The sequence below is a fragment of the Apteryx rowi genome, unplaced genomic scaffold (assembly GCF_003343035.1).
Source record: "Apteryx rowi isolate R43461 unplaced genomic scaffold, aptRow1 scaffold_205, whole genome shotgun sequence".
Classification (NCBI taxonomy): Eukaryota; Metazoa; Chordata; class Aves; order Apterygiformes; family Apterygidae; genus Apteryx; species Apteryx rowi.
Window position 1 is genome coordinate 1,245,523 of NW_020448364.1, and position 14,191 is coordinate 1,259,713.

Here is a 14,191-nt window from a genome sequence, read left to right on the forward strand (position 1 = left end):
ACAGCAATGACAAGAACTCATGCCTCAATCTCTTTCCCTGTGGTTTGAGCCACATCTCCTAGGAGCACCACTGTCTTATCAAGTGGCAGTCTGTGGGCCAAATCCAGTCCATCAGGCACAACTGAAAAGCCTATTGAAAGAAGCCAAAATGAGGGGGTTTCTACCAAACAGACACTACAGCCATGTCTATAGATAGGAGACGCGAAAGATATCCTTCCCCCCTTTCTTCCTCTCATGGGAAATAAGCAGACAGTGGGCATAAATGCATCAAGAAGAAACTTAGGCATAACCTGCCAAGGCCACTCAGTCAGGGGTGTAGCTCTGCTTCTGTCTCACCCACATCCATATTTCCCCCTCATTAACATCCCCTCAAAAAACAAACAAACAAAACAAAACCCTAAACAGACACGGCAGAAAAAAAAAAAAAAAAAAAAAGAGTCTCCTGATCTTGCAAGTCAGTCCACCAGAGATGTCTTCTGGGCTGGCCCATCTCCCTCCACTCACTACCCCAGGAGACAAAGCGTCAGTGCTGCTAACAGACTGCAACGTCAGATGGGATGAATTCGTATGCATCATCCCACCGACCACAGGCTTTCTCCTCCTGACATTCATTAATGCAACAAGCTGTTTAGGGCTGTTTGTGAGCAACACAAGCAGCTCCCTTCTCCCTAATGTCATTGTTTCAGGAGCATTCCTAGCAACTGCCATTGATGAGAGCTGTGTGGCTGAGGAGTAAAATTGTCTTGCTTATGAATGAACTGCTGTGTCCCACTTTGAGGTGGGTTTTCTCCTACATTTTTATTCTTTTGTATTACATTTATCTAGGCATGAACTTGAAGTGTCACCTTAAAAAGATGGAAATAGTATGATTTAAAAATTCTCAAAACAAAGCATTTTTTTATTTTTCAAACTATCCTTTGTTTTTTTCCATGAAAAGTGTTTCGTTTCTTCTTTTGTTTTCCTACAGCAGGCTTTATTTGCATTTGACCTGAATTTGTGAATAGTTTTGATTGCCTGAATATGCATTTTTCATCAAATCAACTATTTTTTAAAATGTTTCTCTCCTGCCTCCTACTGATCCAAGGGGAGTTAATTGACTAGCATTAGCAGTTTGCTGACTTAGGTTCCACAGATCAATAAATGCCTTAATAATTATTCATAATTTTATACCATACTGCATATTTCCTTGTTAGGTACAGCATTTGTGAAAACTTTATCTTTCTTTTCAGATTAACCCTAAAATAGCAAATAGGACAGACAATGAAATTCTTATATTAAGGGAAATACATTCACACACCTATTTGAAGTAGCAACAACAACACCATTGATGATGACAGAAACGTTGTACCATCCTGGAGCCAAGGCTGGAAGTGTCACATTAACACCRTGGTCCATCTGTGCCTGAATTTGTGCCCACAAATGCCCAGTTTGGACCTTGATATCTGACCCTCGGTAGCTGGCAAATGAGGATATTCCAATCTGAAGTTCCTGACCCCCTGCAGAGAGAAGAATGGATGGAGCAATTTCAGCGTTTCCAGCAACAGTTAATTTAATGCATGTGAACATTTCCTGAGGAAGACCATGGAGTCCCATCATCCCAGAACTAGTCCAGTCATATCCATCAGCCAAAAACAAAAGCCARAAGACCACAACAGTTTTGTGCTCTATTTGCCCCTTGGCCTCCCTGATAAGGTGGACAACCACCTTTTTAAATTTTATTTATTTTATTTTTTTAAGAGATGTTAGCACTAGGAACTTGATTATGACCATCTAAAGCCACTCACAGCCTACTGATAGATGCTCAGGATTGAACTGACACCCCCCTAACTGTAAATGTCTAGCCCATACATATCTACAGCTGATTAGAGCTGAATCCAGTTTTTTCTAAAGCCCATAAAAGTTGAAGCTGAGGAGTTCTGGATTTTTTCTTAAATCCCTGACAATGATGCAGACCAGACCTTCCAGCACTGTCCAAATGTGCAGGTATCTAAACTTAACAGGAACCTCCACAGCTGGTATGAAAATTTCCTGGGGTATCTAAAGTCAGATGACCATACATGCTTCAAAGCACCTTGTTGTCATGAAGCAGGCATCTATCTCCCATTTAAGCTCTGTAGTGAGCAGAGTGATATTGAGATGATAAAGACTATTTTCCCCGTATTTGTGCATCCTGGAGTAATAGAAAAGGACACAGGCAGCGGGGAACGGAATTCCGTAACCTAAATTCCTCCTGAAATAGCTTTAAAAAATTAGGGTGGCATGCATCAGCCCAAAAACAGACATTTTCACTGAGATGGTTGTATCTGTAGTCAATGAAGAGAAACTGAGCCTTTATGGCATGAATTATCTTATSATAAGGAAGACATCCAAAGGAGGTCAGGCAGATCTGACCATAGAACTGCCAATTACCCTTCACTGACTATACCAGACATCTAAGCTACTAACACAGATAGAGATGCGCTCAGGAGGTGAACCTCATCCCTCAGTCCCTTCTGAAGGGTGTGAGTTCAATTGCACAGACACAGGAATGCACAGGGCCGGAAGGAGCTCTTCAAGTTCAGTTACCTATTGTGATAGAMAACTATGCTGCATAAATCCCTATTCCAAACCAATCAAGAAAAAGATATAACATCCCTTTAACAACCTCATGAGCCAGYCAGCCTGAAATACTAGTCTACCCACAGAGTTGCTGCAGAACAGCTGGTGAAGATCAGCTGTCCCAAAACAGTTCCATTTTTGCCCATTCCTGCTCTTCACTGAGCTCATTCCACTTCAAAAGTGGACAAAGCCAAATGTGGTACTGCTATCCCAGCCACTCAGGGAGCTAATCAGGAGCAGTTAGCCTGCTTAACACTCTCACTTTGTCTTAATCGGAACGTACTTTTATGAGTTAACTGGTCCTTACTAGAGATTCAGATCTGACTAGCAGCTTTGTCTACCTTGACTTTAACGCAGCCTCTGTAGCAGGCATGGCACCAGTTAGCATTCAGCACCTYAGCCTCAGCTTTAGAGGGAAGCGTCTCCCTTACAAGAAGCAGGAGAGGCTGTGCAAAGCTCCTCTCGTCTACCAGCTCCTCTAAGCAGATCTTGAAGCCAGTACTTTCCAATTCTGCATGCACAAGGAGTCAAATAAAGTTTGAAAGTTTGAAAGCCTAGGAAGTTGAATATATTAATAACATGAACTCTTTGGACTCTTGGTCAATTGTCAGCTTAATCCTAGATGCCTGGGAGGCATTGGTGTAATTTATTTATTCTTTTTATTATATAGGAGGAAAATTATATTAAAAGCCGAAGCCACGGAGGTTCTGAATAGAAGATTGAACTCAGCCCCACCACCATTCATGAGATGCTATAACATTAAGGAATTCCATGCACCTGGGCTGCCCACGGCTAGAAAAATCTCCCCTTGGTGCTATCGTATCTGAATAATATTCAGATGATAAAGGACGTTTTCTCTTATTTATGCATTCTGGAGTAATAGAAAATGACAAGGGCATCAGGGAATGGAATAGAAACATGGAGTGTGCAGCAAGAAGTGTGTCTCGTCACAGGCACAATCACCTTACCCCTCGCATCACCACTAAGGCAAACTGCTGAGCTGGGGAGAGCTTTATTAAGGTGTGCACTGGAGAGGTTGGAGGAAAAGAGAGGGGAAAAAAACCAAACTGATGAGTCTTTCCTTGAATGAATGCGGGTGGGGTGGGGAGGAGAGCAGGAATATTTCTGTCTCCTTCCCAGCTTATGCCTCTATTTGTCTTTTCAAATCATTTTCCCTAGAGGRCTGAGAGGAGACTAAAACAGGTGAAGCCAGTTTGGGTTGTTCAACCTCAAAGAGGTTGAGCGTACCAAAGCCAAATCTAGCCTTCCTTAAAGTAGAGTCGAGACCACAGGCTCACCTCAGACAGGCCAAAGGAAGAGGACTACACCCAAACTGTAACCCATTTGCCCTAGATTATTGAAAATCACCTTGAGGAGGAAACATGCAGAAAAGATAGCAATTTATACATCACAGTATCCCACATTCTCAGCCCTGCCAAGACAAGAAACCTATTGTCCCTTCAGCTGCTAACTCAACATGAGGGAGAGACTTCCCACGCGGGAGACCTTACAATCTACAAAAGGTGTAGCAGAAATAAGGGAACCACTCTGATCACTTCATAGGCCAGCAGCAAAGCTAGGAATAGAGGCTTCACTTCCYAATTCAGAAAGGCAAAGAGGGCAAAAAGATCTCAGTTTTGCAGCTGGGACATTGGGTCCAAGATCATTTCAGTCATCTCTAAAGGTGGTAACTGAGCTGGTGATGATTTGTGTCCTAAGAGAAGGAAGGCATTTAGATTCAGTAAACAACAGCTTGGTCCTGTTGCTATCATTTTAAATTCCCACCCTGGATATACTGCTTGGAAACTAGTAAAGCAGCAGGCTATGGAATGAACAGGGAGCAAAGGGGTCTAAAAAAAAAAAAAAATGAGAGAAAATAGAGCAGGGAGAAGTGAAAGTCGTTAAATAATCTGTATTCATTGGACAAGATTTCAATGGCAATGGCCCTATGCTTTTGGGTTTTTTTTCCCCCCCCTTCCTTAAAAGAAACTTCCTGCTACTAGGAACCTCAGGTCTGGTCACCTTCCAGAAACATAGTAAACTTTCTTCCTAAAGTATTTCTCTTTAAGTTGACACCATTCATCATTACTGGCTTCTGCTCCCGATGCTCAGCCAAAACGCTGCGAAAAAAAAAGGAAAGGAAACGAGGGAGGAATAAAAAAARCTTTCAAAAAAGAGGACTGCCAAGCACTCTATGAGGTCTAATTGGGATGTTGCCACCACAAAGTCTGTGAAGTCTGTGCTCATATTCTAAAGTTATGGATCACAAGGTCAAACCAAAAGAAACAGTTTTGCTTGGAAATGGGAACTAGAAAGGCAAGTGCTGCCTCCTTTCTGCTTTCAGCAGCCCAAAACACACTTAATGAATTCTGGTTTTGGCCCACCCTTTAGGATCCTGGGGAAGTACAATCGCAGAAGTTCATTTCTCTTTTCACTRCTTAACATGCCAACAAAAATGGGTGTGATAGAGGAATCTTCAGAGCAGAGAGCAGAGTTAGAGAAACAGGAGTCATGACGGAGAAGCAGCATCCCAACCTTGACGTCCTAACTTTGGACATCTCTCCACACAGCACTGGGGCCAGCACCTYGTTATCTCATAAATGCTAGAGAAAAAAACAACATAAAGCAAACAGGGCTGACAAGGACCAACAGGGAACAGGGAGGCTACAGGTTAAAAAAACCCTCTCTATAGCATCACCAGACCCCATAGACCTTAAGTTCTTCTGCCCCACCATTCTCAGCAGTAAGAACAGCACTTGTACAGATGATGTCCAACCACATCCATTTGCATTTAAGGAGCCTGTAGCCTCTTCACCTGCTATGCCACTTCTGTTTCTGCTCAGTGATATGACCACAGGGTTTAAGGAAGGATCATACTGGAATAAGTTGTTGACTGTTGTTGACAAGTGCCTAGACATTAGYGTCACAGGGACAACAGCATCTTCTGTTCCCTGGAAACAGAAATGAAGAAAATGTCAGGGATAAGAGTGCACCAATAAAAATTAATTCATTCCCTATATGCACATGTCTCCATGCTTAATATGTCAGGCAATTAAAAGCCCTAATATCCTACCTGGAGGATTTTTTATTTGTTTAATTAGAGAAAAAAGATGGAGAAGTACATGGCACTGACCRATTTGTGCATACAAACACTGTACTCAAACGAGTATAGATATGCTGTATTTTAAGGAACATCTATGAAGAGTTATAAACCTTAAAACATTCACAAACTATGCAGATTCTCATTTGCTATTTCCCTATTAATAAATTAAATAGCAATAGGGAACCGGCATAAACAGTTGTCTCTACTCTTAAACTATCAGCAYGATCCTGGGTATAATTTTGACCTCAGTCAACTAACACTGCTAGCAATTCCYAGGCATGGTTCAAGAGTTTGCATGAGACACAGATAATTCCCAGTAGAAAAACTGGATGTAAACAGGAGGGTTTGGAGCTGAAGAGGGTTCAGTAATATGAGTAAGAATAATTCTACCAGGTATGTACTGGTAGACACCGAGCCAAAAGCGCAGAGAAGCAATTTTTTTCCTGGAGTTAAAGGCCCARGTTTGGTTTATTTGAGGCTCAACTAATCATCATGCAATCCCATTCTTGCAGTTAAACTAGGTTTCATAAATCAATGCATTGTTAATTAAGCTGGTCTAAATTGTAGGTGGAGCCCAGGCGAAACCGRGCAGCCCAGATTTGGCTGATGGACCATTATATGTCCTTCCCTGCCCCTAACGGAGCTCAGGCTAGCACAACATATAAAGGTCTGTAGGCTTTCATCATATAGCTGACTGTACCCCAAAATATGTGGTTTCTTACCCGAGAGGGAACTTTACATTCAATTCTTGTTGAATTTCTGGCATTCTCGGAAATTGGGCAAGGCTGAGATCCGAACAGCACCAGSTTTATCCCTTCCAGACCGGTCCCTCTGAGAGCCACTTTCAGTCCTCCTACAAAACCAGTTATTCCTTTACTCTCAAGATGTGGAAAGATATTTTAATATGCAAAGCATCCTTTATTAATGGGTGATTACAAAAGGGAGTACTGTCTACTGGTTAAAACACAAGCATGCTAAGATGACATTAGTTTATTAACATCGATAATGATCTGTTTCCACTTTGCTGTGGCCCAGCTTCCTCTGTTTCACTGGAGATATTTTCTATTAGTTGAATTCTTGTCCATCACACAAGAGGACAATGTTTGTTTTTTAGCTTATTTTTTAATGACGTACTTATTTAAGATGACAAGGTCTGATCTGTGATCTCATCCTTAGAAAGTTCCCCAGCCAGCAAATAAAATAAGGAAAGAAGCAGCGCTAAGAATGGAAAATGAGCTTATCACAGCAGGTGCTTTCACAGTTCAAATAGCTGCCATGCACCCTGCTGTCAAAAAGCCCTGTAGCATGTGTCCGGGAAGCTTAGGTTAGAAAGGGGACTTGGCAGGGCTGGAGACTTTGCAGAGCTGTGAGGAAGAAAGTCACAGAGGGCTGGACTCTGTGAAGCGATGAGCAACCCCAGCTCTCATTTGTGTCAGCCAGAGCCAAGTATCTGCGATCACATTCAGGATCATAGCCAACACAAGTCAGACCGACCATGCGTTTGGTCTTTCTGCAGCACACAATTCCTGTCCAAATAGCCCAGATGCCCTCTCAGCCTTTTCAAATTCAGTGGCATTTCAAAGAGAAATAGTGAAGAGAAAAGAAATGGGCGTTAACAGCATTTCTAAGCTGGACTTTGCTCTTTGAYGTGGTTCAGAGACAAATTGATAGGCATTCAGAAAAAAAAATCCTSCCTTAAAACCTATAGTGCTCTGCTCTACTTGGAAGGCCAAGGCATCAGCACCACAGTGCTGCCAGGCTTTAGGACTGTGATTGGACAGACAGGCTGYTCAGGCAGGGATTTTATTACTGCAGTGTGCATGTGCTATCACGGTTGAATTACAACATAGCTGAGCTTTTTCATGCTTTTCACATGTAGAATTTAAAACACTTTAAAAGCAGAGGTGCTGCTCTTGGGGTAAAATGTCCAGAATTTGGTTTCAGGAAGGTGGGACTCGGTTTCTACAATCCCATTGCAACTCCTGAGGGATTCACTTAAATATAAGACAAGGAAGCATAAGGATGGCCATTCACAGTGTTCATCCCCTGGGGAACATTCAGAGTTGGGTTTAAACCATTACATCTAAATCTATTAAAACATGCAATTACTGCAATATGCATGGGTTMAAGGACAGCCTGCTTGGCCCCATCACCTCTGTGTGTCCCCAGTGCCCTTAGGGCAATGGCACACCACTAAGCCCAGTCATTAGAAGGACCCAGATCTGGGAGACAACAGTGTCAAAGATGGGATTTGCAGGACCCAAAATTCCAGTGGCAGAGTCAGAGGCATGGCCAGAGTCAATTTAGGAATCAGGCAATGAAATCAGATAAAATGTAGAATAACCTTAACCTCTGGGTGCAAATCACTTGTCTGCAAAACATGAAAATGACTTTTTCAATCGTTTGTCTAATTCTTGGGGAGTGTCTGTATTGCACTCAGTGCAAGTGGCAATGCATGGTCTTTAGATATTCCCATTAATAAATAAGTAATGGAAAAGTAAACAAGCAGGGTAGAAACTAATCAGCCCAGCAAAAATATGAGCAAGAAAACAGGATAATCTGATTGTCCGTTGTCCCTGCACCACCTAGGCCAGCATTTTGTTAATCAAAATAAAAACTCCTAAGGGCCTTAGCATTTGGTAAGAACTCTATATCGGCAAAGCAAAATCCTATTCTTCCCTTCTACAAACCTACCCCCTGTTTTCTCCTAAGATACTTTTCAACGCAACACAAAGCTTCTTGCAGATATACACCTCCAGCAAATAGAAGCGAGGCAAAAGCACAGCAGAACCCAAATAAATGCTTAGACTTATCTGTACAGTACCAACGTCCTTAGTTTCATGAAATATAAAAGGAACTCTAGAATTTATATAAATCCTGTGCTGTACAGTGTAAATAAGGAAAAAACTTCTTCTATGGGAAACTCATTATACACTGATGGCAGAGTTCCTTGTACCTTTTCTCAAAGCATCTTTTGCTGCTCATTCTCTAAATCAGAGAAATCACATCTAGAAGTTTAATCTTCTAGATCTCCTCTGGCCTGCACCAAAATCAGGCCAACAACAACATCCAAATACGTTCTCAGAAAGCTCCTTCCATCTGCTGGAGCAGGAAGCACCTTTACAAAGGCCTTCCATGCTAATAGGAAGCTATGTCATGAGGAGCTCCTGATATACACCACTGAGACCAGTGATATTTTGACAAGGAGGACCTGATGCAGTGAAGTGCAAGATGCTTCCTAGCCTCCTCCTCCGTAAGAAGTTTTCAGAGCCACCAACAGCAAAACTCAAAACTGAAACCACTTCTGTGATAGTGGTTTGATAAGAAGCCTCAGATTTGGAGTACAAAAATCCCTGTGTATTGTGTAAAGACTAATGATCTTAAAGTTTTGATATCTACACTTATATCCATATGCGATAAAATACTGCATATGAACACTTTACGATAGGATTGAAGAGAGGTATTTTAAATGGAAGAAATTAAAAACACAGATGGAAGCTGTAATTCTTTCCAATTATAAATGTTCAAGGCGTATGTAATGTAAGATAGCATTATACTTGCTTTCTCTTTAATGAGTGACAGATCACTGTAATTGGGAGAAGAGCTGGATTGTCAGGGAAGGAAATGAGAAGCAAGGCCCAAGCACTAAAACTTGTCATTGTTGGTTTGTTGGTTTTTTTTTTTTCCTTTTAGGGGTTTTATGAATTACAGCAGTGAATCTCAACCTTATGTAGTATATGACTCTCCCATTAGAAAAACAAAAAGAAAAGGGTTAGAATATGTCTTCTCCTGTACACCCCAACAACCCATAAGGAAAAGGGGTGACTAACTTCTTGTTTCAGCTTATGAACCCCATAAATTCTTTCAAGTCCATCCCAGGACTCATCCATATAGAAGTTCACAGACCATTGTTTGCATCCTCTGCCCACTCCAARCTGGCCAAACACGACCCAGTTCAGCTCTCCAAGCCACATGGCTGTGCTAGCCTGGTGCTGCACCAAGGCCAATACTCTTGCTCTCAGTGATGCTTGTTAGCATGGACTCGAAACACCCTACTATTGAAATCAGGAGATTTCCAAACAAAAGCTGGATAACTTTTACTGGCAGACTAGGACTGGATCATTTTTAAGTGCATTCTTATCTGCTTGAAAACAAGTCATACACCAGAGGGTTGGTCCTTAGTGCACCACCCAGGTGTGGTCAGAGTGTTCTCAGCTCACTGAAGAAGGTAGAGGAATCTCCTTCCCTCTTCCAGAAAAGGAGGGGTGGCTTTTTACAGTTTGGCTTAGCTACAGTTGGGTGAGCACCCAGCAGAAACTTCCAGGTAAAGTCCTCTCACCTGTGTTATGCACATGGCAGATGAGGTACTCATACTGGTCCCTTCTGGCCCCACAGCCTTGTGGAAAGGCTTCCAAGCTATTGTCTTCAGGGATGGAATATATTGCCCCTTATTTCCTCTCATATTTCAAAGAGGAGGGATAATGGGAAATGGAAGGAACTTCAGTTTAGTTTGAGCTTTTCTAAGTTTCTCTGTTTTGTATCTAACCATAGACAAGATTTCCATTTTGTCACTCAGAACAGAAATGCACTTAAAACCAGAACAAGTTCAACCAAAATTTAGCTATTTCACAATTAGGCCAGAAAAGTCCAAATCTTACCAAGTTGCATGTCAATTAGATATGGGAAGATTGGCCATGAAACTCTAATACCCTTTTGAGTTGCTGGAATAAATATACCCATACTTGAACTTACTATTCCCAAACAAATCTAACAAGGGAAAAATCTTGTTGCTCCCACAAAAAAACAAGGAAAGCCTGTCACTCTATAAGAAGCTTGCCCCAGTACCATGGGGGTACAAAGAAAGTGTCAAGACACCTTTTCTCAGGTGAAGACCTTAGTAGTGGAAGGACAGTAGAACTGAAACATGCTGTGAAAAGCAAGACAGAAAAAAGACACCCACTCAGAGTCAGTCTGATATTCAGACCTACCAATCTCTGAAGCTGTAGGAGGTTCRATGGCCACCAGCTTGGACTCAGCTCTTAGGAAGATGCCTTCTCCTGTGCTGACGTTGAGTGCAAAGCCATAAGGTCTCACCAGTAATGTCACATGGTAGACTCCGACTGGCAGCCTCTCCATCTGGCAAACCACTTTGGTTTCATTCAAGGTTATGACATGGCAGGTTGAGTTGTTCACCTCTACCTGGAGTGCTGACTTCTCCTCCGTGAAGCCAGTTCCCCTGATAACTACCGTAGCCTGGGATCCATCATCTGAAGGAATATAAATAGCAAGATGACTAACAAATGTTGGAGTAGCAACACCCAGATTTACTTTCAACCAACAGTTAAAGTTTTTTACCATCCTTATCAGGACACCATGTAAACCACAACACTCAGTCTCGTTATCCCCTGTGTTCCTGCCTCTGTTCAGCTTTTTTTTTTTTCCTTAAATATTTTATTAAAAATAACTGGAACCAAGAGCCACCTTGTTCTGTACAGCACCAAGCCTAATACTATTTCTCTCCCCTTTATGCCTCTACCACCTTCTTGCCTCCATAATACCATGTTTGTACTGCATAGTTTAAGACTCAGGCTAATTAGAATTGGCCCATTAGAAAATGCAGACTCCATAAAAATCAAAATTTTCAAAAAGAATACACACACTCACATACATACATATAAGATCATCATCATCAAACCAATTTTTTTACAGAATAGTGTTTTGCCATTTTATTCACGCACAAAGCCCATTACCTGACAAGTATTCCACATCACTGACTAAGGGTGTCATTTCTTGGCAGAACTGAAAAGAGCACGAACCAGAACAGTTTGCGAGGACATCATTCACCACCACCACCACCTGGAGATGGAGAAGAAGGTTACCTTAAGTAGGGATGGGAACTGAGGTGGTTTCTAGGGTGTATGATACATGGCAGACTGAACAGTGATGCAGATAGCCACACTGCCTCAGCTACTGTATCAGCACAGACAGTAATTTATCCTGTTGCAGTCTGATGACAAATTTCATTGCAGGGCTTGCTAGGGCTCATCTGAGGCAAAGCGGAGCACAGCTTTGAAAGCTGTGTCTCCACCTTTCCTAGGTGTCTGCACAATCCTAACTCCCATATTGCTGAGACACACAGCTCCTCCCAACACCTGTTTTTCTAGCTGTCCATTTAAGATCCTACCTGCCATACCCCAGTTCCTCCTGCCCTGCCTTGGGAACAACCTTACTGTGCTTTAAAGCACCCTGTGAGACCCTAACTAGAATGAATCCCAGATTGCATCTATTCAGCATGTAGCTCTCAAGGGGCTTTTTTTTTTTTCCTCTCCCCTCATTGTTTGTGTTAAACCAGGAAAGTTGAGCTGTGACTTTGAGGTCTAACATCAGCTCCCCTCTCAGAGGAGTCAGCTAGCAATGCAGCCTCTTCCTCTCTTCCCCAGATATGAAGGAAGGGTGTGCTGAGAGACTACACCAGTGCCTGCAAATAAAAGCAGATTGTCTCTGGGAAACCCAGGGAGCACTCAAGAGTTTCACAGTGCTCTGCTTAATAGAGACAATGGTTAGAGGGACACTTTTATATTTTTTGCTTGCAGCAAGCCAGAAAAAGCTTCAAAAATGAAATCTGATTGCAGCTGCCATCCTTATTTCATCTGATCTATTTGAGGGCATGTCTGCACTACAGAGTACAGAGGCACCACAGGTGACTCAGGCACTGGAGGCAGGGCAGTCTCCGTATCCGGGGAACAGAGTCAGCCAAAAAGCAGGATGAACTAGCCCCCACTGCTGCACAGCTGGGCTGCTAGCACATCCTGCATTACCCAGTTATTGCTGCAGTGCCCCACAGTGCATGCTGGAGGCAAAGCCCAGCCATGCACACTGCTCATGAGACCTCCAAGAGCGGAGTTTGCAATGCATTTGTCCTCTCAGCAGAATCATTCAGCTGGGAAGCCCTTCTTGGTCCCTTTTCACAGATAAAGGATTGAGGTCCATGGAGGGTCAGCAACTTTTCCAAACTAGTATCACAGCCACAAGCTCATTTATTTTGTCAGCAGCATGACGGCTGGAACCTGCAGATGAGTGTAGGGTCATTCCCAAGTTTAGGACCCACAGTAAGAATGGGAGTCCAGAGACAATGTCAGCTCTTGGCCACTGCCTCAAAAGGACTAAATAGTCTTCCTTCACCCAAGATGACCATTCTCCTCTGTTGCAATAGCTCTTGTAGTGAAGCCCTGCTCCACAAACCAGGGAGCAAAATCTGACCAGTTAATGACAAAGCACAGAACAGCAGATTTTCAAAAGGATTTAGAATAGCAGCAGAACGAGGTGCCTCCATAACTCAGACTCCTGGATCTATGGACCTAGGTGAACCAACTAGAGGTGTGTCAGCACATTAACTCACCTGTGTGTTGTTATTGAAGGTCGCAAGCATGTCTCCAAATATTGGCCCAATAAACACACCCCCATCATAAACTACACGACTAGCAACAGTTGGGTTCAGACCASTGAGTTCTTCATCAGAGACCTGGCAAAAAACAAAGAATTGAAGTTTCTCACCTTTTTCTGTGCTGTGATTGTAAATTAAAGTTGTGCCCCCACGGTTCATATTGCACCATCACAAGATGGCAAATAACTCCTAGAAAACTCTTCTCAAGCTCCCTCCATGACTCCTATCTCCAGGTCTTAGTCTTCAGTACTCCAGTCTTCACAATGCCTTAGTGTTTCCATTCTCACCTTGCAGGCAAGAAACTGAGGCAAAAAGATTTGCAATTAATCTTCTAATGCTCAGTAAAATCATTTGGAATTGGGCACTGAAATACATATGAATATCTGCTTCTCAAAGATGTGGCTTTGGGTAAAATAAGGGTCTGCAATGCTGCTAAAGAAATAGCTCAAGTTTCTCCTCACCTTCCAGGCCAATGTATATTGAGCCACAGGGTCATTCTGCTTTTTTGAAGATTATTTCTTTGTATAACCCACTTCTCTAAATGTAAAATTGTGTTTCATTTTTTGGTGAAAGGACCAACACAGTCCCAGTCCTTATTCAGAAAGGACCATTCTACTTGAAGCAAAACTTAAATTTGATAAACTTTGGGATGGGACAGCATGAATTGGACCTTCATCTGAGATTCAAGAGAATCAGATACCAGCCCATACAAAATAGTTCTTGGAAAAAGACTTCCTTGTCCAAGAAATGATGCCACAAACATGTACTAAGCTTCAGCTCAGTTACTATACTGAAATATTACTGTGGTTATGATAGCTTTCATTTCAGTATAGTTAGCCTTTTATTATGTCAAACTGCAATAAAATGCAGAAATTACGTTCTTGCCTCCTTAGTTTGAAGCACAAGTTAGATCCAATTTCTCCTTCTGTAACTATAATTAAGTTCCAGATTAGGTGATTAAAAAAAATGAGTTGCTGATCCTAATAGGAGGACATTTTGATTCAGGTCTCACAGTGAAAACAAATGCTGGCAAAAATCACCCAGTT

General features: G+C 42.2%; 1 protein-coding gene across 1 annotated transcript in view; it reads right to left on the reverse strand.

The window, feature by feature from the left end:
- Positions 1 to 14,191, reverse strand: part of PKHD1 (PKHD1, fibrocystin/polyductin) — a 269,755-nt gene that overhangs the window by 221,999 nt on the left and 33,565 nt on the right. The window contains exons 24-29 of the mRNA XM_026063949.1: positions 13,101 to 13,223; positions 11,452 to 11,557; positions 10,690 to 10,968; positions 6,424 to 6,554; positions 5,414 to 5,549; positions 1,298 to 1,496 (exon numbers count right to left, since the gene is read on the reverse strand). Coding sequence (XP_025919734.1) covers positions 1,298 to 1,496; positions 5,414 to 5,549; positions 6,424 to 6,554; positions 10,690 to 10,968; positions 11,452 to 11,557; positions 13,101 to 13,223 — 974 coding nt within the window. The remainder of the gene's footprint in view (positions 1 to 1,297; positions 1,497 to 5,413; positions 5,550 to 6,423; positions 6,555 to 10,689; positions 10,969 to 11,451; positions 11,558 to 13,100; positions 13,224 to 14,191) is intronic.